The sequence below is a fragment of the Filicampus tigris genome, chromosome 2, assembly GCF_054856515.1.
Source record: "Filicampus tigris isolate MCC_2025a chromosome 2, RoL_Ftig_1.0, whole genome shotgun sequence".
NCBI classification, from domain to species: Eukaryota; Metazoa; Chordata; class Actinopteri; order Syngnathiformes; family Syngnathidae; genus Filicampus; species Filicampus tigris.
Genome location: NC_141218.1, coordinates 36,760,846 through 36,788,076, shown reverse-complemented (window position 1 = coordinate 36,788,076; position 27,231 = coordinate 36,760,846). Strand labels below are relative to the sequence as shown.

The 27,231-nt window shown below is 41.1% G+C and overlaps 2 protein-coding genes across 3 annotated transcripts in view; one reads left to right on the top strand and one right to left on the bottom strand.

Moving 5' to 3' along the window:
- The window catches only part of atoh8 (atonal bHLH transcription factor 8), a 10,670-nt gene extending 4,077 nt beyond the window's left edge, over positions 1-6,593 (top strand). Inside the window, exon 5 of the mRNA XM_086023968.1 lies at positions 5,227-6,593. Coding sequence (XP_085880094.1) covers positions 5,227-5,253 — 27 coding nt within the window. The 3' untranslated portion in view covers positions 5,254-6,593. The remainder of the gene's footprint in view (positions 1-5,226) is intronic.
- On the bottom strand, positions 6,032-27,231 carry tmem129 (transmembrane protein 129, E3 ubiquitin protein ligase). Of its 2 annotated transcripts, XM_086023965.1 has the most exons (8): positions 26,886-27,230; positions 26,373-26,431; positions 25,115-25,372; positions 23,240-23,400; positions 22,989-23,148; positions 22,834-22,906; positions 11,859-12,034; positions 6,032-8,692 (listed from the first exon to the last, which is right to left on the bottom strand). In XM_086023965.1, the coding sequence occupies exons 1-8, from the start codon at positions 27,088-27,090 to the stop codon at positions 8,354-8,356; spliced, it is 1,431 nt and encodes a 476-aa protein (XP_085880091.1). In that variant the 5' UTR covers positions 27,091-27,230; the 3' UTR covers positions 6,032-8,353. The 2 variants fall into 2 exon arrangements, with proteins under 2 accessions (XP_085880091.1, XP_085880092.1); XM_086023966.1 differs by lacking the exons at positions 6,032-8,692; positions 11,859-12,034 and adding an exon at positions 12,041-14,311 and having other exon boundaries at positions 26,886-27,231.

Sequence of the window (27,231 nt, the reverse complement as noted above, 5' to 3'; positions counted from 1 at the left end):
GGTGTGGTGTCGTACTTGTTTTGTTTAAATACACTAAATGTGTATTTCCGGTGGTTTGCGCGCCAAACACCACGCATGCAAGCACTTCCTGTACTACAAAGACCAAGATTCCTTGCGGTTGAGCATGCGCAGAGTGTTCCGCGCATTCGGGATATTCCGATTGCCTTATACATACGCGCATATTTGGGTTGGAAAAGGAGTAACCCAGGCATGCTATTCAGAATTTTTAAAAACATGACTAAGGGCATATTCAGGTTATTGCGTGCGTTTACATGGCTTTGAAAAACCAGAATGCTGCCAATATTCATGTTTTAAAAGGTTTCTTGTCTGCATGTAAACGTCGTCAATGACGGATGAAAACCCACTTCTGTCATTCGTCAGTTCGTCATTTTTCAAAGGTGTCCTGTCTTTCGTCGATCGTTAGCAAAAACGGCCGTCTGTCAGTGACTACTACTACTACTAATATTCTCTTTTCATAATTACGTTGTTAATGAATATAACTTTCTTTCCTGATTGGCCAAGACAAGTCACACAGCTTCTGGCATATTTCCGAGTAACACAACTCAAAGTTAAACTTCCATCTTAATGTCACCTCATTTTTCTCACACACACAGACTCACGGGCTCACAGTCTGGCCTCATTCAACTAACTACGATAACGACACCATTCAAACATCTCTCACAGAAAAACTGTGCGAAGATGCAAACATAAAGCCGAGGCTCTTTCACTTAGCGGTAATGAACAGTTGACAATTTAGCTTACTTTGATTTTTCTTCGCATTAGCCTGAAGGCCTGAAAGTCATGCACAGCATGATGGGAGTCAGACGCCATTCCAGTGATCAAAGAATCGTCCATTTCCGACACGTTTGTACCTTTTTACCACGGCTCTGCTTTTTTTTGGACAGCCACAATCGCTGTCTTTTCCTTGACGAACGTTCAGTCTTCTTACACTGATTGGTGTCAGTAAACGGGAAGAAAGACGCCTCAACTGCTCAGGGCTCAGGTAACGACCAATCCCGACTCACCTGTTTTCTCAAGCTGAGCCATGACTGGTCGTTATCTGAGCCTTGAGCAACTGTGATGTCATTTTCAGTCGACAGCAAGTGGCAAAATGGCCGCCCCGAGATGGACGGGTAGCTATTGCTGCTTAATTCCACAACAGAATATTAATCAGAATGCCTTGTTTCAACTAGTGGGCCTACATAGAACACATTCTTGAAAAAAAAAAAAATGTTTGGGTTGACGAACACTTTAACTACTTTAGTTCCACTGTCTGTGCTTCAAATTTGAATTGAATTTGAATTTATTTCGAACATGTAAAGATTGGTTTAAAAAAAAAAAGAGACAAAATAAATGTAATTCACTAGTGAAGACACAAAAATTACAAACAAACATACTACAGAAACAAAGTATCAATGAAAGCAACGCAAGAGAAAGTTACACAGTAGTCAGCAGTATTTATAGTGATAAATGAAAGCTCCATTACATGTTCGAAAAGGAGTAGGAAGAAGTATGAACTTATCTAGTCCTACTCCTTTAATCGCCCTTACATGATCAATAGATCAATCATTTGTCAATACACAACAATAGTTCTGTATCATATAATACAACCTTATAATGTTATAGTAACGATGATAATAATAATAATATAACATAGTCATTGTTACAACTCATTAAGCTCTTCCTCTTTCATATACTTCCCAAAAACGTTGCTTTTATATTTCTTTTTGAACTGGTGTATGTTTGGACATTGTTGCAGGTCATTATTAAGTCTGTTCCAGATTTGTAACTCCCAATAGAGATATGCAAAAGCTTTTCATTGTTGTCCTTGAGTACTTTATCTTTAAGTTATATATTCTCTCTCAAAACATATCTTGGATCCTGCCCGGAAATAATTTCTCCCTTATATAATAATAGTACAGTTTTCAATTCCTCTAGATCAAACAATTTAAGAATTTTGGATTGTAGAAACAGTGCATTTGTGTGGTGAAGGTGTCCAACATTATGGATTGCTCTTACAGCATTTTTTGCCATATAAACAGAGGTTGCAGTGAACTTTTGAAGTGTTTCCCCAAATTTCTGAACAGTCATTTGAATATGGTAATAGTAGAGAGCAGTACAAGATGTGTCATGATTTCTGGTTGAGAAAATGTTTTACTTTTGATTAGGCGGAAATGATTTTTGAAAGTTTGGATCCGACATGTTTAATGTGCGTTTTCCATCAGATTTTATTGTCGACAATTACCCCAAGGAATTTAATCTCTTCTACCCTTTCTAGATCTACACCCTCTATTTGTAATCTTACCTGTTTTGCTGTTTTGACATTTTCAAATACAATGAATTTTCTTTTGTTTAGATGTATTGATAACTTGTTTGTTATCAAGCCATATATTTACTTTCTTAAATTCAGAGGTAACTGTGTCCAGAATATGATGCCTCACCAGAAACCAGAATATCTGCAAATAATACAAATTTCAATAGGTGAGACACATTGCATAAGTCATTAATATATAATATAAACAATTTTGGTCCCAACACTGACCCCTGGGGAACGCCGCATACAATGTCCAAACATTCTGATTTGAATTCACCCAACTCCACAAACTGCTGCCTTTCTTTTAAATTGCTTTTAAACCAGTTGAAGGATGTCGCCCAAATACCATAACGCTCCAACTTGCTGATTAATATATTGTGATGTATGGTATTAAATGCTTTTTGTAAATCCTAAAATAGTCCGATTGTGACTTTCCTTTTATCTATGGAATCAGTCATTTCTTCAATAAGTTCTTTTAAAGCTAATGCAGTTGACCGATTTCCTCTAAATCCGTATTGACTGTCAGAGAGTAGTCTATGTTTTTCTATGGATGCATCTAATCCATTACTGAAAAGCTTTTCAAGAATTTGGGAGAATTGTGGCAGAAGGGAGAAAGGCCTGTAGTTTGTGAAGTTTGGTTTGTCACCGGTTTTGTAAATCGGAATGATTTTTGCAATTTTCATTTTATTTGGAAATTGCCCAATTTCAAATGATAAATTTGCAATACACGTTAGTGGTTTAGATATTCCCAGGATGACCTTTTTTACTATTTTCATATCAATTTTGTACCAATCAGAAAATCTTTGCTGCTGTCGTCAATATTGATAACTTCGCTTTCTTCGACAGGTTTAAGAAACATTGAACTCGAGTTTCTTTCAATTAAGTTAATGTTAGTATTGTTTGCCTCTATTCATTAAATAATTGGACTTTAATTAGACTTTGATTCCAATTCAATATCCAACGATGAAATCACCATAGTTGATCAACTGTAGCATCAAGTTTCACAAATGAAAACTCTCGAAGGGCTTTCCCCCTGCTAGCAAGCTGTGTCTCTGCGTGCATGCCAGTGTGTGCGCGAGAGCGAGCACGTGTGTGTGTGTGTGTGTGTGTGTGTGTGTGTGTTCTCAAAGTCCCAGACACCAGATGTTTAGAGTGGAAGGGAAGTGGAGCTGGCGCCATGAAGGGCAGAGGGCAGTGAAAAGGCACGCGAACTGAAACCACACAAACACACACACACACACACGCACACACACTTGGCACATTCCCCAGCAGCCTTTCCAACACATTCCCCCACTCTGCCTCTCCAAGCCATCTGCTCCAGCATACTTTGAAACAAGGAGAGGAAAAACACAGTCATCATCAGTTTGTCAGACAGCAGCAGCTGGTGGAAAGACAGCAAGAGACCAGAGGGGGCCAGAGGAAGAGAAGTGCGCGTGCGCGTGCGGGTGTGTGTGTGTGTGATGAGGAGTTGAGTGAGTGTCTGGCAAGAATTAAATGTTTTTTTTTTTCTCTCAGAGACACTAAGTCTGCGTACACAGCTAGCAGGAAAAACACACTTTTGTTTCTTTTTGGTTCCATGCCATCATTGGCTTGAGGAATTTCAACAGCTTACAGTATACACTGATGATTGTGTATCGTCTGTGTGCGTGTGTTTCTTTTTATCTAATAAAAAGCAGCACTAACTCCACAGGTCCCCTCAGGTCAATTATGTGCTTGTGTGCTTTTTTTTTTTTTATGGCCACTCGACTGTTTTTTTTGTCCATCTTCATCCTGCAATTAACAGTGTACAACTTGTGCTGCTCAGCATCAAGCAAGCAACACGCAGTACGTAATAGATGACAAGCAGCTTGTTAGCAACAGGAACATTTAGCAGGTGAAACTCGATGTTACTCTTGATGATGATTGACTACGCGCACTGTAATCATCACCTTGTGGTGAGCAGTCCAAGGTTTTTTGCCGTTAATGAGGTTGAGTGCTTTGGAAAACAGTACTGGCCCAGAGAAGTTTGTCAGAAAAACAAGAGGATGACATTCTCTTCACCAATTAAATAAATGTTAGTCTTCGGCTAATACTGATCAATTTTCACTTTGAGTGGTGTCAAAAGCTAAATCAGTTCCTTTTCAGAGCTCCCTCAAGTTGCCTCAAGCTTCTTTAAACCCGAAAGCACAATTGTTCTGTGTCAAGACGACTCTCATGTTATTTTAGGCTCAACTGTTTATGTGTCTTAAAAGGGAAGTCGATCCCAAAAATGTCTTGACAAAAATGTGTTTCCGGGAGCCTTCACTAGTCAAAACAGAGCATTTTGATCAATATTGCGTTGAATTAAGTGGCAAAATCCGCCCAATTTTGGCCATCTCAAGGGGGCGGCCATTTTTGTCACTTTTGTCCGACTGAAAATGACATCACGGTGTCATTATCTGAGCCCCGAGCAACTGCGATATCAATTTCAGTTGACAGCAAGTGGCAAGATGGCCGATGTACAAAAACGGGCAGATTTGACTGCTTAGCTCATATTCCACAAACACAATGATATTCAGTATGCCATATTGAGACTACTGGGTCTCCTTTTTTGGGGGTTTACTTCCTCTTTAAAAGCTAGGACATTGGTCACCTTACAACTGACACAACTACAGTGGAGATGTGCAAATAATGAATTACTGCGAATAATTGACACTCATCAAAAGTGGTTATAAATGCCTATTTGAACAGCGTCAAGCAAAGATACCACAAACTATGTTCAAACATTGCTTTACATTTCCCGTACGTAGAAGTATCGAAATACCGCTGGGAGGCTAATGAAGCGCCGGTGCTCATGTGCACAGCTTTCCCCGTCTACCGAGGGAGTTCAGTGTGGTCTTCTGGCTTGGCGCGCTCATTTATTTCGATTCATGTCAGTGATTTTATCTCGACAGGTTGGAAGGATGCCAGAGGATATTTGAAGAGTTTTACAAGAAGCTTCTATCCTCGATGCAGACTGACAGAAGCACAATTTCATTGCTAGGTGACCGTCGCCATCGACAGCCACGGGCAGTTTTAATCATGTACTAGTGTTAGCAAAGGTTTCAGATGAATATTTTTCAAGCATTTTTATTTAAGTAACAAATGCTCTAAATGTAACAGATAAAATGACTATATTGTTTTTAGTTTGTGTAATATTTTTGCCGTCATTATGTTTGTATAACTTGCTTGTATGTTCTGGCAGCTGGCGATGAACATGCTGATAACAAATACTTGTTTCTTTTTTTCTGTGGAAAATTTAGTTCCAACATACTTTGGATTACTGTACTTAAGCTCACAGTGTTAATGTCAAATGTTTTCTGGATAAACAAGATTGACTATGTTTACATCGGAATACACTTTATACATTATTGATCATTTTGTTATGCACTACCAGAAGAAAACATGCCGGTTCCTGATGCAAGTTCCAAAATGTGAATTTTTAAATCGGAATCTATCCTCATAACAAAAGGCAGTATTTTGCAATATAAGAAGTGCAAAGCAAGTAATAAAAATGTACAATACTGTACAAATGTTTGTTTCCATGGAAATTATTATCCACCATTATTTTGGTTTTCATACCTGAGTGGAACCGATGCATCGCTGCAACAGATGGCCGATTTTTCTCATGACATATTACATGCACTGTATTGGCAAGTTTTTGAACTTCCGTAACTTGGATGAGCATTTCAGCTTCAAGGATTTGAGAGAGAGACATCGTGCTTTTTTGCCTATTTTATTCAAACAATTCAAGAAATAAATACATCTCCCAGAGCATATAATCTGTATACATTTCACAATGTGGCTGTTGAACATTTTAACCTTTTGCCATTTCAAGCTTCAAAGATTTCAAGTAGGATTTTTTTGGGTGACGAATCAACACCAAGTGGGACACACTCCTGAAGTGGAATGACATTCATACAATATTCGGAGCTTTTTGTAGGGGCTCCTTTTTGCTGCGATTACAGCTGCAAGTAGTGATGGGATGGACAACACTGGGGTATCTGCGCTCAAGTGTGAAACCCCGTATTGGTGCATGTATCGCTTTAACAAGAAATCATGTCACCAATACAGGGAGTGTGTCGTTCGGATGTGCTGTGTCAAAGTGTGTCTATAAGGAAACTGTACTGTAACTGTATCGACATGTTGTGGGTTTGTCGGATGGAGATGTGCCAGTGTTGGACTTTTGTTCCCTGTGAAAGAGTGTTTTCTAAGTCAGGAACTCGAGTCCAAGAGGAGAAATTGTCTTAGAGCAATGACACCTTTGTTCCTCATTAAAAATGTTTGAAGGAATGCATATTAAGTGTTTTATTTCATATGATTGAACATTTTGGTTAACAAAATCCCATACACAAGTTTACACGTTATCTCTGAATTTTATTGCACAAATTTGCTGTATATTAAACGCAAACTCATTTGAGCATTTACACAAACGGGCAGATTTAATATTATTTGACAGGCTAATGTTGGGTCAGAATGCAAGTTGTTCCATCATATTTTCATTTTGTTTACCTGCACTGATTTTAGATCTACAGCAGATGTCACTACTGGGTGACCAACACAGTGTCAATGCAGTGTCAACACAGTTTGTTAAATGTGTCAATAGACACTTTGAGGCATCATCATCCCATCACTAGCTGCAAGTCTGTCGGGTATGTCTCCATCGGTTTTGCACATCTAGAGACTAACGTTTTTGCCGATTGTTCATGGCAAAACAGCTCCAGCTCGGGTAGATGAGATTTGTGAACAGGAGTTTTGAGATCGTTCCACAGACTCTCAATTGGATTCCGGTCTGGACTTTGACTTGGTCATTCTAATACCTGGATATGTTTACTTTTGAACCATTCCATAGTAGATTTTGCTTTACGTTTAGGGTCATTGTCTTGGGAGGCTTTTGCGTACTCCAACAGGTTTTCTTCCAAAATGGCCCCATATGGCTCCATCCATCTTCGGATCAATTTTAACCATCTTCCCTCTCCTTGCTGAAGAAAATCAGCCCCAGTCCGTGAGGCTGCCACCGCCATGTTTGACAGTGGGGATGGTGTGTTCAGAGTGATGTGTGATGTCCATTTTGGTCTCATTTGACGAGAACACCTTCTTCCACTTTGTGTCTCCCAGGTGGCTTGGCAAACTTCAAAACAGGACTTTTTTTTTTGGATGATTGTGAGGAATGGCTTTCTTTTTGCCACTCTTCCATCAACTCTTGGTATTCATTCTTCACCCCCCCCCAAAAAAATCCAATTTTATATATATGTTTGAAGCATGAAATGTGGCAAAAGGTGAAAAGGTTCAAGGGGGCTGAATACTTTTGCAAACCACTGTATTTCATCCAATTATTGGTGCAGTCAAATACAGTATCTTACAATGCCTATTCTGTGCCACTTGTCGATAATACAATACCGCCACCCCCCCCAAAAAATATATACGGGTATACAGTATATATAATGCACAAACAATTATGTGAACACTGAATTTCTGCAAAAATGGTCTTAAAATGTGATATGCTCTTCATCTAAGACACAACAAGAGAATAATAGTTTTCATATACCACAAACAACTCAGCATTTCAGTTTTTTTTTTTTTACTGAGCACAACATGATAGGGCAAGGTGGGGAAAAGCATGTGAACCTTTGGGTTTGTTAATAGCTTGATGTTGTAGTTGGAAATCAGAGCCCGTCTGTCATCGGGCTGTGAAAAGACGGCAACCCAGTTGCCTTAGTCGGCCGAATCCAATTTGTCGCTTACAAAAACAGGTCGACAGACTTTTTGCCCTGAGGATTTTCCTAATCTATTGGTGGAAGTGCAGTCAATGACATCTCGCCAGAAGTCGCCACTGCAATGATACGTTTGGAACCGTTTTTACACCGGATGCCCTTCCTGATGTGTCGAGCTTAAAGGGTCTTGCCGAGTGACCAACTAGGATGTTGCCGTTCGTGACCGGGATTTGAACGCTTGCCCCCTGTGTACAAAGCGGTGTTATTACCCCTTCAGCAATCCATCGCATGGTTCAGTCGCAAGCGAATGTATTAGTGCATCTACCATCTAGGATTGCCACCTTTCCAAAAGGAAAATAAGGGACGGCCTCCATGGCATCTTGGGGCCGTGGCCCCCACAGGCGTGGCCCCTGTGGGATGGAGCGACCATAACAGTATGAATTTTAATTGTGTCAGTGTTTTTCTCATCGTCACAAAACTCTTTGCATCTTGTTCTCCTTTTGGCAGATGCTAGAGTGGGATGATCAAGAGCCTGCCTCACTGTGTTGTGCTGTTTCTTCTTACGGTTGATCTGCACAGTCAGCACCGTTGTATCTGAGATTTGAGTTTGACCGCGTGGTACCACTTCAGTTGCAGCAGGGCAGAAGAGGATCCCTGACCAGCCTTTCTAATGACATCAAAGTCAAGAATGTATGGAATGATCACTGACACTACTGTGCTCATCCTGAATATAAAGTTTTGAGCGCTGAAAATACATAATTGGACGTTTTTTAATCTCGGGAATGTACAGTTTTATAGGCTATACATTAGCTATACAAAGAAACAGAAAAAACTATACGGTTTCTCTTCACAAGATATATACAGGTATACATTCTTAAGTGTCTGCAGTGAATGACTGAAAACACTCACCGTCCGACTTTACAATTAGCTTTAGACACTAATCATCACTCACACTGTCTAACCAAAGATGAGCCTCTTCCCACTCACGACTGACATAACAATTTTGCTGGCCTGAATATTTCCCGTGTTGTATTTTGCTCCCCACCGTCAGATTTAATGTATGACGGACAATTTGCATTGTACATAAATGAAAATATTGAACAAATCGCGTCCCATATTACTTCAATACGGGACATGACATCTATTTACCAAATACGGAACGTTTCCGTATTTTGTAGGACAGTTGGCAACCCTACTACCATTGCTAGTTAAAATGTACCATTACCCTCACATCGCTAGTTGGAAAGTAGAATTAGGTGTTTGTAAGTAGATATGATGTTAAGATGTGAAAAGTTGCAATGGAAGGTAATTTGTGTTCAACGCAAGAAAGCTAAACTTAGCTTAGCATAACTGACTGCATGCGAAAGAAAAGGGAAATGTCTGCTGTCGCCACATCGCTAAACTGAGAGAAAACTTGTGTTATTTATAGGGCAAGGCAAATTTAACAACTTTTAATCTCATCACATTAATTGGACTCTTGGTCGGCCAACTCCGATTAGAACTCGGAGAAGTCACTAGCCTGGAGGTTTACAAGTTTTTCCCACACTGCGATATAAATGTTAACCTGGTATGCATGTCAAATCAAAAATAAAAACACAATTGCTTGTGTGGTATTTAAAGAGGAAGTCAACTCAAACATATTTTTTTTCCAGACTATGTTCTATGCAGGCCCACTAGTCTACTCTAAACACGGCATTCTGATTAATATTGCGTTTGTGGAATATGAGAAATGAACCCTTTTTTAGCTATCTTAGGGGGCGGCCATTTTGTCAGTTCAGTCAACTGAAGATGACATTGAAGATGCTCAGGGCTCAGATCCTGGCTCAGCTTCACAAAGCGGGTGAGCTGTGATTGGTCGTTATCTGTGCCCCGAGCAACATAGATGTTATCTTCAGTCGACAGAAGTGACAAAATGGCCGCCCCCTGAGAAGGCTAAAAGTGGGTGCATTTTGCTGCTTAATTTATATTCCACAAACGCAATATTAATCAGAATGCCGTATTTCAACTGGTGGGCCTGCATAGAAAATATTCTGGAAAAAACATGTTTGTGTTGACTTCCCCTGTCTATTGCGTTGTCACATTTTAATATCAATTCAAAATCCAGGTAATTCCACATTGTTCACATAACTTCTCTTGCAAATGTTACTAGCTAAATTAAACCTCAGTTCTGCTATCAAATATATATACTGATCATCCTGAGCAGTTGGATGGATGTTGGTTGTAACCAAACTACATTGTTGTCTTTGTCTCAGATGCAAGAGTTCAGTAAAATTATAAACAGAAAAAAAACAATAGTATGCTTAAAGTGGAAGTCAACCCAAACATATTTTTTTCAAGAATGTATTCTATGCAAACCCACCAGTTGAAACCAGGCATTAGTTTGTGGAATGAGAGTTAATCCACCTGTTTTTAGCCGTCTCAGGGGGCGGCCATTTTGTCACTTCTGTCGACTGAAAATGACATCACAGACCCTCAGGGCTCAGGTAACGACCAATCGCAGCTCACCTGTTTTCTGAAGGTGAGCCGTGATTGGTCGTTATCTGAGCCCTGAGCGGTTGTGATGTCATTTTCAGTCGGCAGAAGTGACAAAATGGCCGCCCCCTGAGATGGCTAAAAAAGGTTCGATTAACTCATATTCCACAAACGCAATATTAATCACAATGCTGTTTCAACTAGTGGGCCTGTTGGGAAAATATTCTTGAAAAAAATATGTTTGGGTAGATTTCTCCTTTAAGGCTTTTGTAAAAGAATAAATGCACAGATAGAGGTCAGCTACAAAGGCACCGAGGAGTGCATGTGGAGTCGATTGATTTTTGAGTTTGAGGAGACAGAAGCAGCAGTTTTATTGGTTTGAAAGCATTAAAGAGATGATGTTGCAAATAGCGTCCCCCAAAGTAATGAGTGTGGATGCTGCCACTGCAGTACTAAAGTGCACAAAATGTATTCGGTGTGTACATACTGTGTAGTATATATAGTGGAACCTCTAAAATCAAACACAGTCCTTTCTAGGATGCAGGTCAACCTGGGATTTGTTTGTATTTAGAATACATTTTTTTTTCCATTGTAAATAATGGTCAGACCACCTTTATAAAAGGCCACCTTTACTGATTCAGGCAGTACAATGTAAAAACGTTACATTGCAAATCTCCATCTTAACTTGAATAAAAGAAAAAAAAAAAGAAGGTGTAATTCAAAGGTGATGCCTCAAGCATCTCATTTGTGAACCAAAACTAATAATAAAACAATCGTAAATGTTGACAAAGTGAGGCCTGAGTCTGTTTATTTTGAATGTGAGTCTGCTTTCATAATGTAAAGGCGTTCTTCTCTTAACAATCCTTGTTGAGGCTACACCTTGTAATGGAGTAATGGGGCAAAAAAAAATCCCAATAGTCAAGGAAAAAACACGGAGAATTAGAGAATGTTTGGAGTTAAGCTGAAACATGGATTTCTGAAATCTCACAGGACGTTTGACTTCAGAGGCATACAGCATTTCCACGAAAACTACGGCTGGACCGTACAACCTAATCAGTGGCTGACTTTAGAGGCTCCACGGTACGAGGATTACTTTTCTTTTGGAAAGGTCACCACTTCTACTTTCTGCCTGCTTCCAAGCCAGTTGTGGTAACATAACATGACTGACACGGACTGTATTGTCATCTATCTTAAGCCTTTGTCTGCATTACTCCATTTATCACAAAACCAATGTTCGTTGACTAACTTATTATTCCTTAATCACTGAGTGAACAGAATCAGGAAGTATGCAGCGTTCATCATCTAGAGATGATGCCGTAACTGGGCCTTGAGCGTGTGTGTGTGTGTGTGTGTCAGCATACCAAACAAACATCCAGAATACAGAATTTGGCTCGACAGGTGGGGCAGGGTACTCGACTGGACAGCCAGGTCTCGGTTCTTTGCTGGTCTTGTCGGCTGGCGAACCATCGACCCAGACAGGACAAACACCACATGGGTCTGCAGAAACACTGCTCACACTCGGGCTCAGTGTCAGCTCCTACATTAAACAGCAGTTCCAGAGTTACAGACATAAACACAAATAAACATGGTGTTTTGATGAAAGCGAGACCATTAAACAATGTCAAACATTAATTCGGGAAGCGAAAAACACACAAAGGAAAAAGAACAACTCATGGTCCAAAGAATAGTCATCATGTGTCAAACATGCATTTCAGGGATCCAGTTTGATGGTCTCAGCTTGTATTGTTGCTCGTGAAACGACTTCGTGGGTGTTGTTTATTGATCAAGTGATGAATTGTGAGGTGGTTAGGGCTACAATCGTGGCCGCAGATGGTATTGAGGACGTGGGGGACATGTCCCCCCCCCCCCAGATTCATATTGGTTCAAATCCGCCCCATAATTTACTGTTAAAAAAGTTTACATTAACAGTGGCCTGAGACCACTACGTGACTGTGTTGGGCCACCTGAAGTTCGTTGCCGCTGATGAAATCAATGCATTCATTTAAATTTTTTTAAATTTTTTTTATAGATATATTAAATAGCACTGGAGGACGCAATTTTTGTTGAGTTATGTCTTACAGCTGTTTTTAAGTTTTGGGGTGCGGAGTCCAAAACTGATCTCAGTTTTTCTCTATCATATCACATTGCTGAGCTCTCAAATAAATAAAACACTAAGATAGAATAGTTACAAGCTAAAAAAAACTGCATAAAATGAAATAGAACTTAGCACATGATTACAAGAGAATAGCCGGTACCAATCCTCTTAATGGCTCCTATGCTCGCTTTCTGTTTGCAGATATTGGTAGTACTGACCTATTGGGAGCTGCACACACCTCTCACCAAACTGTAACGTAATTAGCTCTTATTACTACAGCAAATCAGTGTAATTTTACATATTTGGAGGGTAACCTGTGGAGAAAAAAGTTGACCTGCTAGAAAATAAACTAGAAAATTTTGGAATCAGCATGCCAATTTTAGTTATAATCAGCATAAAAATCTAACTGAACAGATTTCCTTAAATTGTTCCCCGGTAGAGTCAATATTTCGAGAAATTTTTTCTTCACTTAACTCATTCACTGCCAGGTATTTTTAGACCCTCTTTTACCCTAACATTTGAAAAAATATATAAATAACTTCCTGGGATAGAATAGCTGGACTGTGAAAAGACAAATAAATTTGTCAATGGCAGTGAATGAGGTAAATTCATCATTCATCATCAATCTTTTCATGCGTCAAATATTAATTATCCAGTTGGATTTTATTTTGGGGAAAAAATAATAATCAGCCATAAATCCCATAACATATTTTGAAAAAGGATCACATAAGGCACTACAAAGACACAAAATATAAAATAATAATTGAAACATTATATCCTGCATATACAGGGCCAGTGCCGATTCTGCCAGGGCCACCACAACATGGCTCATGGTGGCACGACAGGCTTAATGTGGCACCCAGAAGTATTATTTTATTTAGAGACATTTGATACCACTTTTTTCAGAACGATACCAGTATGAGTATTCAATTGAGTTCTCACCGATACCAGGTAACCGATACCACTCATGCTTTAAATGCAAGTTTTAATCAAATGAATAACTAATCATTTTAAGGAAACATTTTTCGTTTATTTCTGACAAAGGTGGAACAGCAGAGCTGGGCAGTCCGTCCCTGGGCCGGACCGGTTGGACCCTCCGGCCTAGTCAGATGCCCATTTTGGGGCGGAGGGGCGGGGGGTGACAAATTAAAAGAAATGGCTGGACTAAGCATGGCCGGAAGTGGATTTTAGTCTGGCCCTCATGCATGTGACGTGGTTGCGAGGCGGCCAAATTTCATCTCAGCCTACTCGGTGAAAGGCTTCTTTTTAGGCTTCTTTCTACTCCCGCATCGGCGCAAGCGACAACTGCCGCATTGATTCACATGAGCGACGCATTGTGCTGTTGGCGACAGGTCTGCAACACATGCCACGCACACAGCAGGAATTGATGTTGCTCTGATTGGTCCATTGTCACATGTTGCAATGACATACAATTGCCCACACGGAGGAGAGAATGCACCACGCAGCTCGTTGTTGCTGCAAAGCAAACATATAGTCAAGCTGCGCGCAGCACTCAAGGATGACGCCGGCACATCAAGGTGGAGTTCATGCACTTCTTCTGTCTCGTCTTCCCTACTTCCCGAAATACGCCGCAGCAAACCTGCTGTGTAGTGGTTTGCTGGTATGCTTTTATTTTGAAGGCCGGGAAGTGTGAAGGAGGGGAAGTGTGGAAAATAAGTAACTTGTTGACTGCGACTTCCGGTCGTCTGTTTCTTCTGTCTGCAAGTAAGCACATGCAGTTGGGTAAGTACTACTGGCGCATTTGAAGCGTGTCCACAGTGGGTTTGAATAGTAAATTAGCCAGCTAATGATCTTTAAAAAGCCTCTGCTGTTAGCATCTCTCCCGAGGCGACGTCAATCACGGACGCTTTTTTTTGGGGGGGTGCGGGGGAGAGTAACGGGGCGGGGCCCGACAATGTTCATGAATATGGCCGGAGGGTCGCGGCTGGAAGGGTACCCAGGTCAAGGGTGGAGAGCCGCGGCCGGACCGGCAAAAAAGGGTCAAGTGCCCAGCTCTGATACCAACATTTTATTTTCCTTAGTCAGTGAAAGCAGGCACGCGTTACTTTCATTTGTCAACTAGTCAGCCTTCAGTCACTTACCAAATAAGGCGAAAAAGTAATTTGTTGAATGTATTCACTCCTACGTGCACTCAAGTTGAATTTTCTACAAAGCATAACACATTTCATCGCCTGCGAGTGGCAGCAGAGAAAAATAGTTGACAAGAATTAAAAGTGCAGAAATTAGACATGTAGTGGTGGACTAATAGAATGCAATGACCAAAGGAATACAGTTACTATTTCCAGCTAAAAACTAAACGTTAAGCGTTATTGAAAACTCTGTTTTCTATAGAGGTTTTGTAGCTTCAGTGAGAAAATAAAACATGGATCGTAGCGCAGTATCACCCCTGATTATTTGAGTGCAGGAGGTCCCCAAATTTAATTGTTATATTGATAAACAATGTACATGTTGAGTTTTGCCTTTACAGTATTAGTTAAATATGGCAAGAAAAAAGCCTTGAAGCCTAAAAAAGACTCCTATTACTCTTTACATTTCTTTAAATTCTTCTTTAAATTTTAAAAGTGAAATCTATAAAAGACTCTATATTTTTTAAATGAAAATAATTATGGTCAGTCAAAAAGGTGGTCTTTCTTTTATTTTTAATCACGCAACCTTTATTTTTAAGTCGGTGTCATCTTTATGTTCAGCTGGGTTGTCAGTATCTGCTGAATGTAACTATGAAAGGAACTCAATATTTACATTAAGAATTGAACCCAATGCAGTTCCATTAATCACGTACGCATGTTTTATTGAACATAACCCGATCAAAACAATAAATAATAATTTAAATCAATTCCAACCACAGGGCAGGCTGTGTAAACAAAGTGGCAAAAGCACAATGGAAGCTCATGACATTCACATTCTTGTGACTGCCTCAAGTTTATTTTTCAGTTCATTGCTGTCTTGGTGGGTTTTTTTAACCCCCAAACTTCCAAACATCTGCCTTCAAGCTTGTTGGCTCTGATTTCAGTGCTTCAGCCATGTTGGTTTCAATCAATCAATCAATCAATCACATTTTATTTATATAGCACTTTTCATATTGCAGCTCAAAATGCTGTGCAATAAAAACATCCAAAATACAACAAAAAGAGGACCCGTTCCCTCCCTTTCAACATACACAAACACATATATCCACAAGCACATCTGCACTCACGCAAACACACACACACATGCACACGCACGCACACACAGATGACTTGATATATTGTGCTAAAAAGACATGGCAAGGCACTGAGAAACCATATGAGAAAAGGGTATCCAAGGGGATCTCATCCACACTGAGTGGAATGAGAGACCAAAGCCACAGAGAGCACCACCATCACAGAGACCCACATTAACAGGGGTAGACCCTACACATAGTGCAGAGGCCCCCGATCACCCGGACCTAAGGAGGACCCACGAGGACGCAAAAGCCACCCCCCCCCGCGACCCCCACACCCCGCAGGAAGGGCAGCCACCCCTCTCACCGCGGAGGCCCCCCATGAGGAAACATTGGAGTTAAAAGCTAAAAAGAGAAAACAACGAAACTAAAAGAAAAACAATTATAGAAGATAAGAACTAAAACCAGTAAGATATGGTGAAAAATTGTCCATAAATCAAAAGAAAAAGAGAAATTATTTAAAAGCTAACTAAAAAGATATGTTTTGAGCCTCCTCATAACTCATTCACTGCCACTGACGAATTGACTTGTCTTTTCATAGTTCAGCCATTCAATCCCAGGAATTTATATCTTTTTTCCAACGTTTGGGTAAAAGAGGGTCTGAAAATTTCTAGCAGTGAATGAGTTAAAAATATCAACAGTCTCAGCTGACCTTATGTCACCTGGCAGGCTATTTCATAGCCGTGGAACAACATGGCTGAATGCATGCGGCCTCACCATGTGTTTTGGTTCTCACTTTAGGAATAATTAAAAGGCCAGTGCCAGAGGACCTCAGGATCCGTGAGGACTGATATGATAAAAGCTGGTCAGATAAAAAAGATGGCCCAAGACCGTTAAGACATTTAAAAACGAATAAAGCCCCTTAAAATCAATCCTGAAACACACGGAGAGCCAATGCAGCCATTTTAAAACTGGTGTAATGTGCTCCCACCCTCTGGTCCTTGTTAGCACCCGTGCGGCCGAGTTCTGGAGTAACTGTAAGGTGGAAATACTCTTTATGGTGAAGGCTGAGAGCAAGGCATTACAATAGGAAATAAACACAGGAAATAAAAGCATGCATCAGCACCTCTGTGTTAGCCTGAGAGAGAAACGGGCGGACTCTGGCAATATTCTTAAGATACAATACAATACAATTTTATTTATATAGATGATAAAGAACGATCGTAGTTACATTTTTAACAGGAGGAATAAAACTGAGCTCAGAGACAAAATTGATGCGCAGGTTCTTCACACATTGTGAGGGTTTAAAATCCTGTAGTTTGGTAAAGGTTTCTCTCTCTGACTGATTGCTAAAACCTCAGTTTTGTCCTGATTGAGCTGTAGTAAATTCTCTGCCATCCATGACTTAATATCTAAAATGCAATTTAAAAAGGTATCAATACGTCCTGTGTCATCAGAAGACACGGCAATACAGCTGTGTGTCATCAGCATTGCTGTAGAAGCTGACGCCATGCCTCCTGATGACGTAAAGATTAAATAGTATTGGGCCTAAAATTCAACCTTGGGGAACCCAACATTTAATTTCATGGGGTTTGGAGGAACAAGTATCCATACTTACAGAAACATCGGTCTGTGAGGAATAAAACCAGTACCAAATATGCCCACTAGGTGTTTAAGTCTATTTGATCAAATTTGGTGATCTACTGGCGGCACGGTGGTCGACTGGTTAGCACGTCCGCCTCACAGTTTAGAGGTCGGGAGTTCGATCCTGGTTCCGGCCTCCCTGTGTGGAGTTTGCATGTACTCCCCGTGTCTGCGTGGGTTTTCTCCGGGTACTCCGGTTTCCTCCCACATTCCAAAAACATGCATGTAAGGTTAACTGATCATTCTAAATTTACCCTAGGTGTGATCGTGAGTGCGGATGGTTGTCTCTCTGTGGTCTGCGATTGGCTGGCAACCTATTCAGGGTGTCCCCTGCCTACTGTCCGAAGACTGCTGGGATAGGCTCCAGCACTCCCCGCGACCCTTGTGAGGATAAGCGGTATCGATAATGGATGAAAAAATGGTGATTTACTGCAGTGTTTTTCAAACTTTTTTGAGTCAAAGCACATTTATTTCATTGAAAAAAAATTCCGCGGCACACCAGCAGCTGACATTGTGAAAATAAAAGCTTTTTTTAAATATATAAGTGTTATATTGTTTATATAAGCTTGAATAGGAATTAAATAAACACAAAGAAAAAAGTATTTTATAATGTTTCATATTGATACTCAGTGTGAAACATGGGCCAGTTTGGATAAACATGCATCACTAATTCGCTTGTCTCTAAACAAAGACAATTAGCTACCTGCTGCTGCTGCTGCTGCTCCCTGCTGGTATGGAAGACTACTACAAGGTAGTAAAGACAGGATAATGCTGCCAGGCGCTCCACCGCACAGGCACACAAATTAGATCATTTCCCACGGCACACATGACAATATCTGGGCGGCACATGGTTTGAAAAACACTACTACTAACACATCTACTGTAGCAAAAGCAGCGCTTAGATCCAGTAGCACCAAGACTACGTTTTTTCATGTCTGCAATGCACCTGATATTTTAAATCCTTAAAAAAGCTATCTCTGTACTGTGGTTCATCCTAAAACCAGATTTATATTCCTCAAAAATATTATTTGTATTTAAACAATGATTTAACTGGAGAAAAAAAACATTTTTTCTAAAATCTTATTTAAAAACAGTAAGTTGGATACAGGTCTGTAATTATGAAAAACACTGGAGTCTGAATCGCTCTTCTTCAGAAGGGGCTTCACCACCGCCGTTTTAAAGGTGGTGGGGAAGACACCAGCAATTGACTATTTAAAATCTGTTCCTCGAAGAATCCATAAAATGTCTTTAAACGAAATGTGCCAATTGGATGCAAAAGGCAACTTGTTGGAGTTACCTGGGAGAAAACTCGACCAAGTGTCCTTGCAAAACTTTCCAGTGTTTATTCATGTAAATATAATTTGTCCAGGTTTATTAAAACGTACGTTTTGACGGGCTAAAAGACTGGATCTTATGTCATCAATTTTACTTCTGAAGTGGTCTGCAAAGTGGTTTGATGCGCTACTCTCACGAAGTGACAAGCTCTCGCATGATACGAGAAGTCACAAATTTATGGAAAAAAGACATTAAAATGATGGATTTATGATTTTATGAATTGAGATTGGGTTATGAAAAGGATTAATAAATTTTTTAAACCCATCTCTATTCTCAAGACAGCAAGGATTCATACGTACGCCATCAATGACATTATTTCCCTATAATGAATCATGCTTCCATACGCACTTCAGAAATTCCATCCTGGAGTGCTTGACACACGCTTTGAAGCCTCAGCACATTTTGACCGATCACAAGACAGCTGGACTGAAGCTGGACATGCTAGGTCTAGGTAAAGAGCCTTTGTGGTTATCCAAACCGTTCCACTTCACTTCTGCCGACAGCGAGTAAGCGGCATTGTTAGTCCAGTCATATATGATAAGTCTTTGCCCTCACTACACTATTGCTGCCTTTATTAGCAAATAGCGAGCACGTTAAGGATGGACACTTTTCAAGTACGGTAAGTCTTCATTACTGCCAGTTAGTGCTGTGCACGAATCGGTGGTAATTTGGACATCCGTACGAGTGGACTGCCAAGTTAAAAACTGAATCATAATTTGCGGACTTGGATCAGATGGTGTGACGTCAGAGGAACCGGCGTTTCTATGACAGTTACAGACTTGAACCACGTGGGAAGTGACGCATCGTAAAAGAGAATGTGTATGGAGTCCAAACACATTAAATCAGACCTGATGTTTTTTTGACAAGTTCTCAGAATTTTTTCATGGCACCCTGCAAATCTTCTCCAATGATTTGATGTAAAGCAAACACAAATGCACGTATTGATCCTGGCAAACAGCACAAGACGTTACCAAACTGCGCAAGACATTTTGAAATGCTACGGGGTAGGGTTGGATCACCATAACCCAGATACTTAGGCACTTTAATATTACTTTTGGGATTGAATTAAAATATTACAGAGTAATATTTTTCTTCGAGCATTAAAGGGATGGCCATGTTTTCACTAACAAGTTCATTTTACCGTATTTTCCGGACTATAAGACTTTTTCCCTAGATTTTGAGCCCTGCGGCTTATAGTCCGGTGCGGCTATTCCGTGGATTTTTCTTCCACCGCCCGGGGCGCTCTAACCGGAATGACAGTACAATTCAATACAATACATTTTCCACGGACTGGATGTGACTGCAGATGGAGGAGTTCAAAAGGAGAGGGCGCCATGCACTAGGTTATTGCATTAGGTGCTGTAATGCTTTGATTTGATGTTTTCCTAGAGATCCGTGAAGTGCACATGAATGCGATTGGCTGATGTGACGACTGTTCTGTTGTTTCGATGTGAAATGCTATTGTTGATTTAGCACGTCGTGTGTTAGATTGGCTGGCTTTATTAACATAAAACAAGAAAGGTGCATATCGTTGCTGTCCTGTGAAAAACACTTATCTCCAATTTTGGAAACTTATAATTTTCACTTAAATACGATGTCTGTAATGCGGAAACATGATTCATGTCAAAATAAGAAAATGAAAAAAAATGGAGATAAGTGTTTTTCACATGACAGCGACAATATGTAGAATGTAGCAGACCAACAGATGGTGGAGTCTGGTGGACATTAGCTGACAAACTGGAGCGGCAGTCGGCAGTGAAATGAAGATAAGTACTGTTTATTTTCTCTTGGTTCTCTTCTGTTTTAATCAGCAACGTTGTTGCAGTGTCTAAATAACAGACCCCGCTGACTCACCTGACCAGGCTACAATGTAGTGACACTGTCATGTTAATAACTGTCGTGTATGTATGTTTGTGTGGGTATGTGTACTTTTCCGTGATGAACACCGGCAATGTTTGTGTTTTTTGTGTACAGTCTGTGGAAACGAATTTCCCCACGGGGACCAATAAATCTAAATCTAAATCTACTTTTTTCCTTGGTTTTGAACCACACGTCTTATATAAAGGAGCGGCTATTTGACCGGAATTACAATAAAATACAATACAATACAATGATTTGACTGCATGTGGAGAAGCTCAACAGGCGAGGGTGCCATGCACTTTGTTATGAATTCCGTGGTATGCGGGAGTAGAGTTGACAAACTGGAGTGGCAGCGGGCAATGAAATGAAGATAAGTACTTTATTTTATCTTGCTTCTGTTCCATTTTAATCAGCAAAGTTGCTGCTGTGTTAAAAGGCACTGTTAGGAAATAATCTTTCAAGTACATAGATGTACATTTACAGTTCAAAATTGTTCTGTAAATGTAGTAAACATGTAATTTTTCAACATAGATAGGTGCGGCTTATATAAAGGTGCGGCTTATAGTCCGGAAAATATGGTAATCAACTGATTTGCTGCCCTTAAAAATGGATGGCATTCTTTGATGCTTCCACCCAACAAATAGCTGGTGAGTGCAGATGTTAACTGGTTTTTTATTATGATACAGTATTAACTGTGAAGGTAAATATTTCTCTGTATTTTTTTGATAATTGAAAATTACGGCCGTGAAAATAGACAATTACATAACGGGAAAAAATGGGCTTCCGACTATGCTTAGTCCGACTATTTTTTCAAGTTATTTATAGTTTATCGCCTACAAAATAAGCGTCCGTTATAGGCGCATTGGCGGACAGGTCCTTCACATAGGCGGTATGCCCAGCTCTGGTATTATCAGTCTTCATTAGCTGCACTGGATATGTTCACATCCTGTACATTCCTGGTGGCTAAGCCCCCTCTGTCCATCAAACCTAGTGACACCCCTGTATCACATCAAAGCAAACAGTTAAGCAGAATTGCATTGAGATTTATTTGATGCACAGAGTAGCATTTTGTTGACAGCATTAGCTTCTAAGTGGCACATACAGGCAGTCCTCGTATTACGACACACATGACCTACGACGTTTCGACTTTACGACGCTCGTGCCTCCTCCTCCAATTTGTCCCCAGCACCATAGTGACTACGTTTACATGCAGTCAATATTCGGGTTAAAGTCAAAATTCCGATTTCTGAAACATTCTGAGTACCCCGTTTAGATGATTGAGCGGACAGAGTTGCTCCGGCATTTGAATAACCCACTGTGTACGGCGACACACGGCGTCATGACTCCAATGGACGTCATTTCTGCCTGTTACTTTCATCGATCAATAAAACACTTGATATTCATGTCACTCACCACATGAAATGTAGCAGCTGGTTTCCTCCTCGCTCCAAAAGTGTGCTTTTGTGCTGCGTCTCTGAGCTTGTTTACCTCTGCTTATGTATTTGCGATGGGTTTCGCGCCAAACAACACACTTCCGCATACAAGCACTTCCTGTACTACAAAGACCAGCATTTATTGCGGTTGAGCAATGAGCAGTGTCTCGATCAGGTCTGCGCGCCGGCAGTATCTTTGCCTTTTTCGCCCTCCTCTCCTCTTTCTCCATCCACTTCTCAGCAGTAATGCTAAGTACAGTATCTTATGCTTTTTATTTTAATGTATTTTCGTTTTTTATACAAAGTATTTTGACATACCGGTAAATTTATCAGTGAAATCCGACATACGTGGAAATTCGTGTTATATCGCCAGTGTAGGAACGGAACTCGTTCGTAAAATGAGGACTCCCTGTACTTGATCACTCCAAGGAGATGCCAACGTGGTGCAGGGGGGAATTTGTGTGGGGATCTGTCCATGCTCCACATATATTGTAGTCTATAACAGGGGTCCCCAACCACTGGGCCGCGGACCAGTACCGGGCCGCATGCCACTTTGGACCGGACCGGCGGTGAGCCGCACAGAAAAAAAAGAAAGTAAAAAAACAAAAAAAAGTACAGTACTTCCGGTTGATTTATTATCCGAGGCTGAAAAACATTTTATTTTGAAAAGTGACCGGATTCTCTCCGTTACATCCATCGATGACTGACTCTTAACGCATGTCAAGTTGTCTCTGTCGCATAACGCTAATATTAAACGCACAAGCTAGCAAATGAGTAAAATAAACAGATGTATTAGGAAAGTTTCTTACCATCTACGTGACAGAGTCTGACCAGCTTGGTATTTGCTGGCACCTGCATACAGCCAATACACGGCTCCACCTCCTGTGCAGGCAGAGCAAAGGATGCACAATACATGCCTTGTTTCTGTATTATGCATTTAGCAAAACCTGGTGACATACAGTACCTGCCCAGTGGGAAGCGAGTACGGCTGGTTGAGGACTACGTGAGCTCGGAATGTTTCCAGGAAAAGTTCACTAATTGTTTGGTGTATAACAACATTAGCAGAGTTCCTGATGGGCGCATGGAGCTTCTCCCTGAGCTCGGCATATTCTGTAGAGTTCAACCTGGGGAGAAACCCCCCACCCCACAAAATTATAACATCAGAGCGGTGGCTTTTCAGCATGGTTCAGTACATGTCTTATCGACTAGTTGTACCTGATATCAAATGGTTGAACAGCAGGGTTGATACTGTGCACTCTCAGGGTGAGCAGCTGGATGGGAGAGGTTGAGCCGGGACTCAGCTGGTGCTGCCTGGACTCTGTCACAGTCACATGACAGTCGCTCTGTGCTGCCATGTAGATGTTGTAGGTGGACACCTGCTCGAAGAGAGAAAAACTCAAAGATTGCAACTAAGGATTGTTCGAATGGTGGATAAAGAACCTCAATCCACTTCCAAACAACTTCAAGCTCAGCTGCAGACACGACAGTTGTCAGCTCGCACTATCCATCGCCAAAGTCAAGCTTGAGTTTGACAAGAAGACTACAGAAGCCAAAATCTTTCTGGGAGTAGGTCCTGCGACACCAAAGTTTGTGGTAAAGCATATCACTCTACTGTTTTTGAAGCCTTCAAAGAAAAGAACACGGCTTCTGGGTATATATTTGTGAAAAAATATTACATTTATCAAATTGTGACACATGAGGTTTTGGCCTGCTTCCGGCTAACTCGAACTCCTCCACCTGAGCTCAAAGGCGAAGTTCTCTATTTACCGGTCTGTCTACGTTCCTACCAGATCTGGGCATTGCCTAACCGTCACGAAGTTCCCGTCTGCATATTCAGCCGACCCACGTGGTCCCAGTCTGTCTCTCGTCACGGACAGCCAAATCAGCGTCGAGAACTTAATGGACACGTCACGTGCAGGCGCCGCACAAGCAGAAACGATGCCAAATAAAGATAAACTATCAAATAAAAAGAACAGACACACACACGCACAGCGTGATGATCGGTGAAATAAAAACAATATGGGGCACATGTCGTTGTGTATGTGCGACCAAAAGGTATACAACGCTGATTTAATTTTCCTTTATTTGGCTGTGTGCCAGGAGTGCGGCACCTGCATGTGACGTGGTACCGGTTAAGTCTGTTCTCCACACCATTTGGCTGACTCGGACTGGGACCACATGGGTCCGTTAAATATGCAGACGGGAACTTAGTGACGGTTAGGCAATGCCCAGCTCTGGTTTTGACCCTCACCTATGAAGAACAAGAATAAGATCCCAGATTCAAGCGCCTGAAATAAATTTCCTTCGCAGGGTGTCTGGGCTCTCCCTTGGCGATTAGGTGAGAAGCTGGGCCATCCGACAGGGGCTCAGAGTCGAGCCGCTGCTCCTCCGCATCGAGAAGAGCCATATGAAGTGGCTCGGGCATTTGGTTACGATGCCTCCCTGGTGAGGTGTTCTGGGTATGCTCCAGGTATGACACGCTGGAGAGACTATGATTGCATCCAATATGTTTAATTGGACATTGTAATATGATTGGAAAACTAAATGTCTATATGTCATCAAGCCACGAGTTAACTTTTCTTTATAGAACCACTGACATACATTGGTGCAAATCATTGTTGAAAATAAAACCCTTTCCTGTGTTGTCTGCCTCTCTCAGTTAGAACATCAGACATCGTTGCTGTCATGTGAAAAAGACTTGTTTTTTAATTTTCTTACTTTTACATGAATCATGTTTCCGCGTTACAGACATCACATTAAAGTGAAAATTTAAAAAGTTTGCAAAATTGGAGATAAGTGTTTTTCACAGGACAGCGACGATATACAGGATCTGCAAAATGATCACTCTCCAGCATTATTCACCTCATCAGTGGTATCATGATCTTAGTAACGCCTTAGTTGTACATCAGATGCAATCCCCCCAAAAAAGGGAAGTAAAAGCTCACCCATCTCATATTTGTGTTTTGATACCAAACCCAAATATTTTCAGTCAAATTTCAGCAAAATTTTAAAAAGACTGATATCAAATCTTAAATCTAAAGTCCTTTTTGTTTCATGTTACAGTACACAAGTAAAGATATGCAAACAGACCTTTAACACCCAGCTGTCAGTGACAATAACTCTGGCTCCAGGTGCCCCTGTAGCAAACTTGTCTATGCGTCTGAACTCCGTATTGATGCTGCTGGCCACTGAGCACCAGTTTGAATAAGGAGGATGCACATGGGCCTGCAGAGCTCTGCTGATGGGGTGGTTGCGCCAGCGTTGACGGGACCAGCAGAAGACGAGTAGACAGCTGCCCAACAGGATGCTCACAGAGAAGACAACAAACACCCTCCAGTTGTCACTCATCTAGTGGGACAGAACATCACAACACAGTAGATGCATGTAGCTCTTCACAAACATGTTGTACTAATTAAAAGATGTGCGGTGAAGAAGTGTATACTACGCAGAGCTGGGCATTCCGCCTATGTGACAGATCAGTCCGCCTACCCGCCTATGACGGACGCCCATTTTGGAGGCAATAAACGATAAACGTAAAAAAATAGTAGGACTAAGCATAGTCGGAAGCCCATTTTTTCCCTTTTATGTAGTTGTCTATCCCCCTCCCCCCGTACACAGTATCGATGCAAAGCTCCACTCCTTTACTTTCAGAATCCGTTTGAATTACACAAACGGTTCCTAAGTTACGGTGATTTGAAAAACGTGTGCCATCTGTGGATGGGGCTAAAAGGATACATTTTATGTTTTTGTTTTGTTTGTTTTTGTTTGTCGAAGTTGGTAGTTGGAAATGCTAACGGAAGCCCGTCAGTTGGAGTGGCCGATAGGCGATTACTATTTGGTCCAAACCGGACAAAATAGTGGATAAACAGATGGCGGAAGGGTACCCCGCTTTGTAGGCGGAAGGCGATAAACGGGCCGCAAATTTTTAGTAAAATACCCAGCTCTGTGTATACATGTCTAAATGAGCTCTGCGATTGGCTGTCACCTAGTCTGAGGTTGTACTTCACCTCTTCCCCAAATTCCAGCTCATTGTGACTTGAGTGAGGAGAAGCGGTAATGCAAATAGATGAATGGAGGTTTGGGCCGCACGCTGACCTAGTGTTCCCAACCATGGTGCAATGGGAAACCATCCAATTTCACATCATGAGTGGTATAGAAAAGTGATGGGTATGTTTTCTCTAAGCTTGTAACAAAAGGTAAGCAGTGTACCACTAGGTATGTCCACAAAGCTATTCATCTCATCAAAGCTTCAAAGAAAAGGCGATCAGCCTGTAGTTGCCACAGCTTTTTGTCTTTGTCAAAACAGCAGCACGAGCGAATTCCACGAAAAATTCTGAAGACAGTCTACCTGGTGAACGTATTTCAGATGTTTCTCTGGAGCAGCGATACACATCCCCATGTAGTAACCTGCACAGATGGATAACAGCAGTCTGGTCTTAAGAAGAACACACACACACACACACTGAAAACGTTCCTTTTCATGTGCTCCCCCAACCGTGTTGTGTCAGTCTGTCACAATACATAACACAAGTACCAATATGATGTAGATTGATATTAAAGTATACAATTTTTCATTAAACATTTAAGATGACACATTTAATGTTTGACCAAAAACCAACAGTTCTGTGTCGAATGATTAAATAGTTTGCCCAATTTGTGTGTCTGTCAGGCAGCTGCCATTACTTTTGTCAGAAACTGTTATTGTTAAGACCTAGCTGTCACTCCACACTGTTTACTACTAAGTATGTGTAGTTACTTAAAGAACTCCAATATGAAGTATAGGCCGGCATGTAGTCTTACAGAAGGCCAACATAAATATCTTTACAGAGTTTTAGTCAAAGCCAGTTCTGAACACGAGTACCGAGTGGAAGTGCGGAGTGGACCAGTAGGGTAGTGCTACTCCTCTTGACATGGTACTGTACGAAATGTATGTCTTCGCTTCCCAACCAAGACGAAAATAGGTTTTGGATAGTCAAACCGGCCGAACGAAACTCATTGGGCGTAAAGACGAAGCACAGAGAGAAAACTGCGTAGGCTAAAGTGAACGTCAACTCCGGGCTTTCCATATTTTGGTCAGTTGTAAAGTTCCCATCAACAGTGACAGGATTTCCGCTACCGCTCTTCTGTTTCCTGAGAAGGTTCTTCTTCTTTGCGCAAATAATGTAGAACACACGTACGAGTGGAAAACGTGCTGCCCCCCTCGCCCT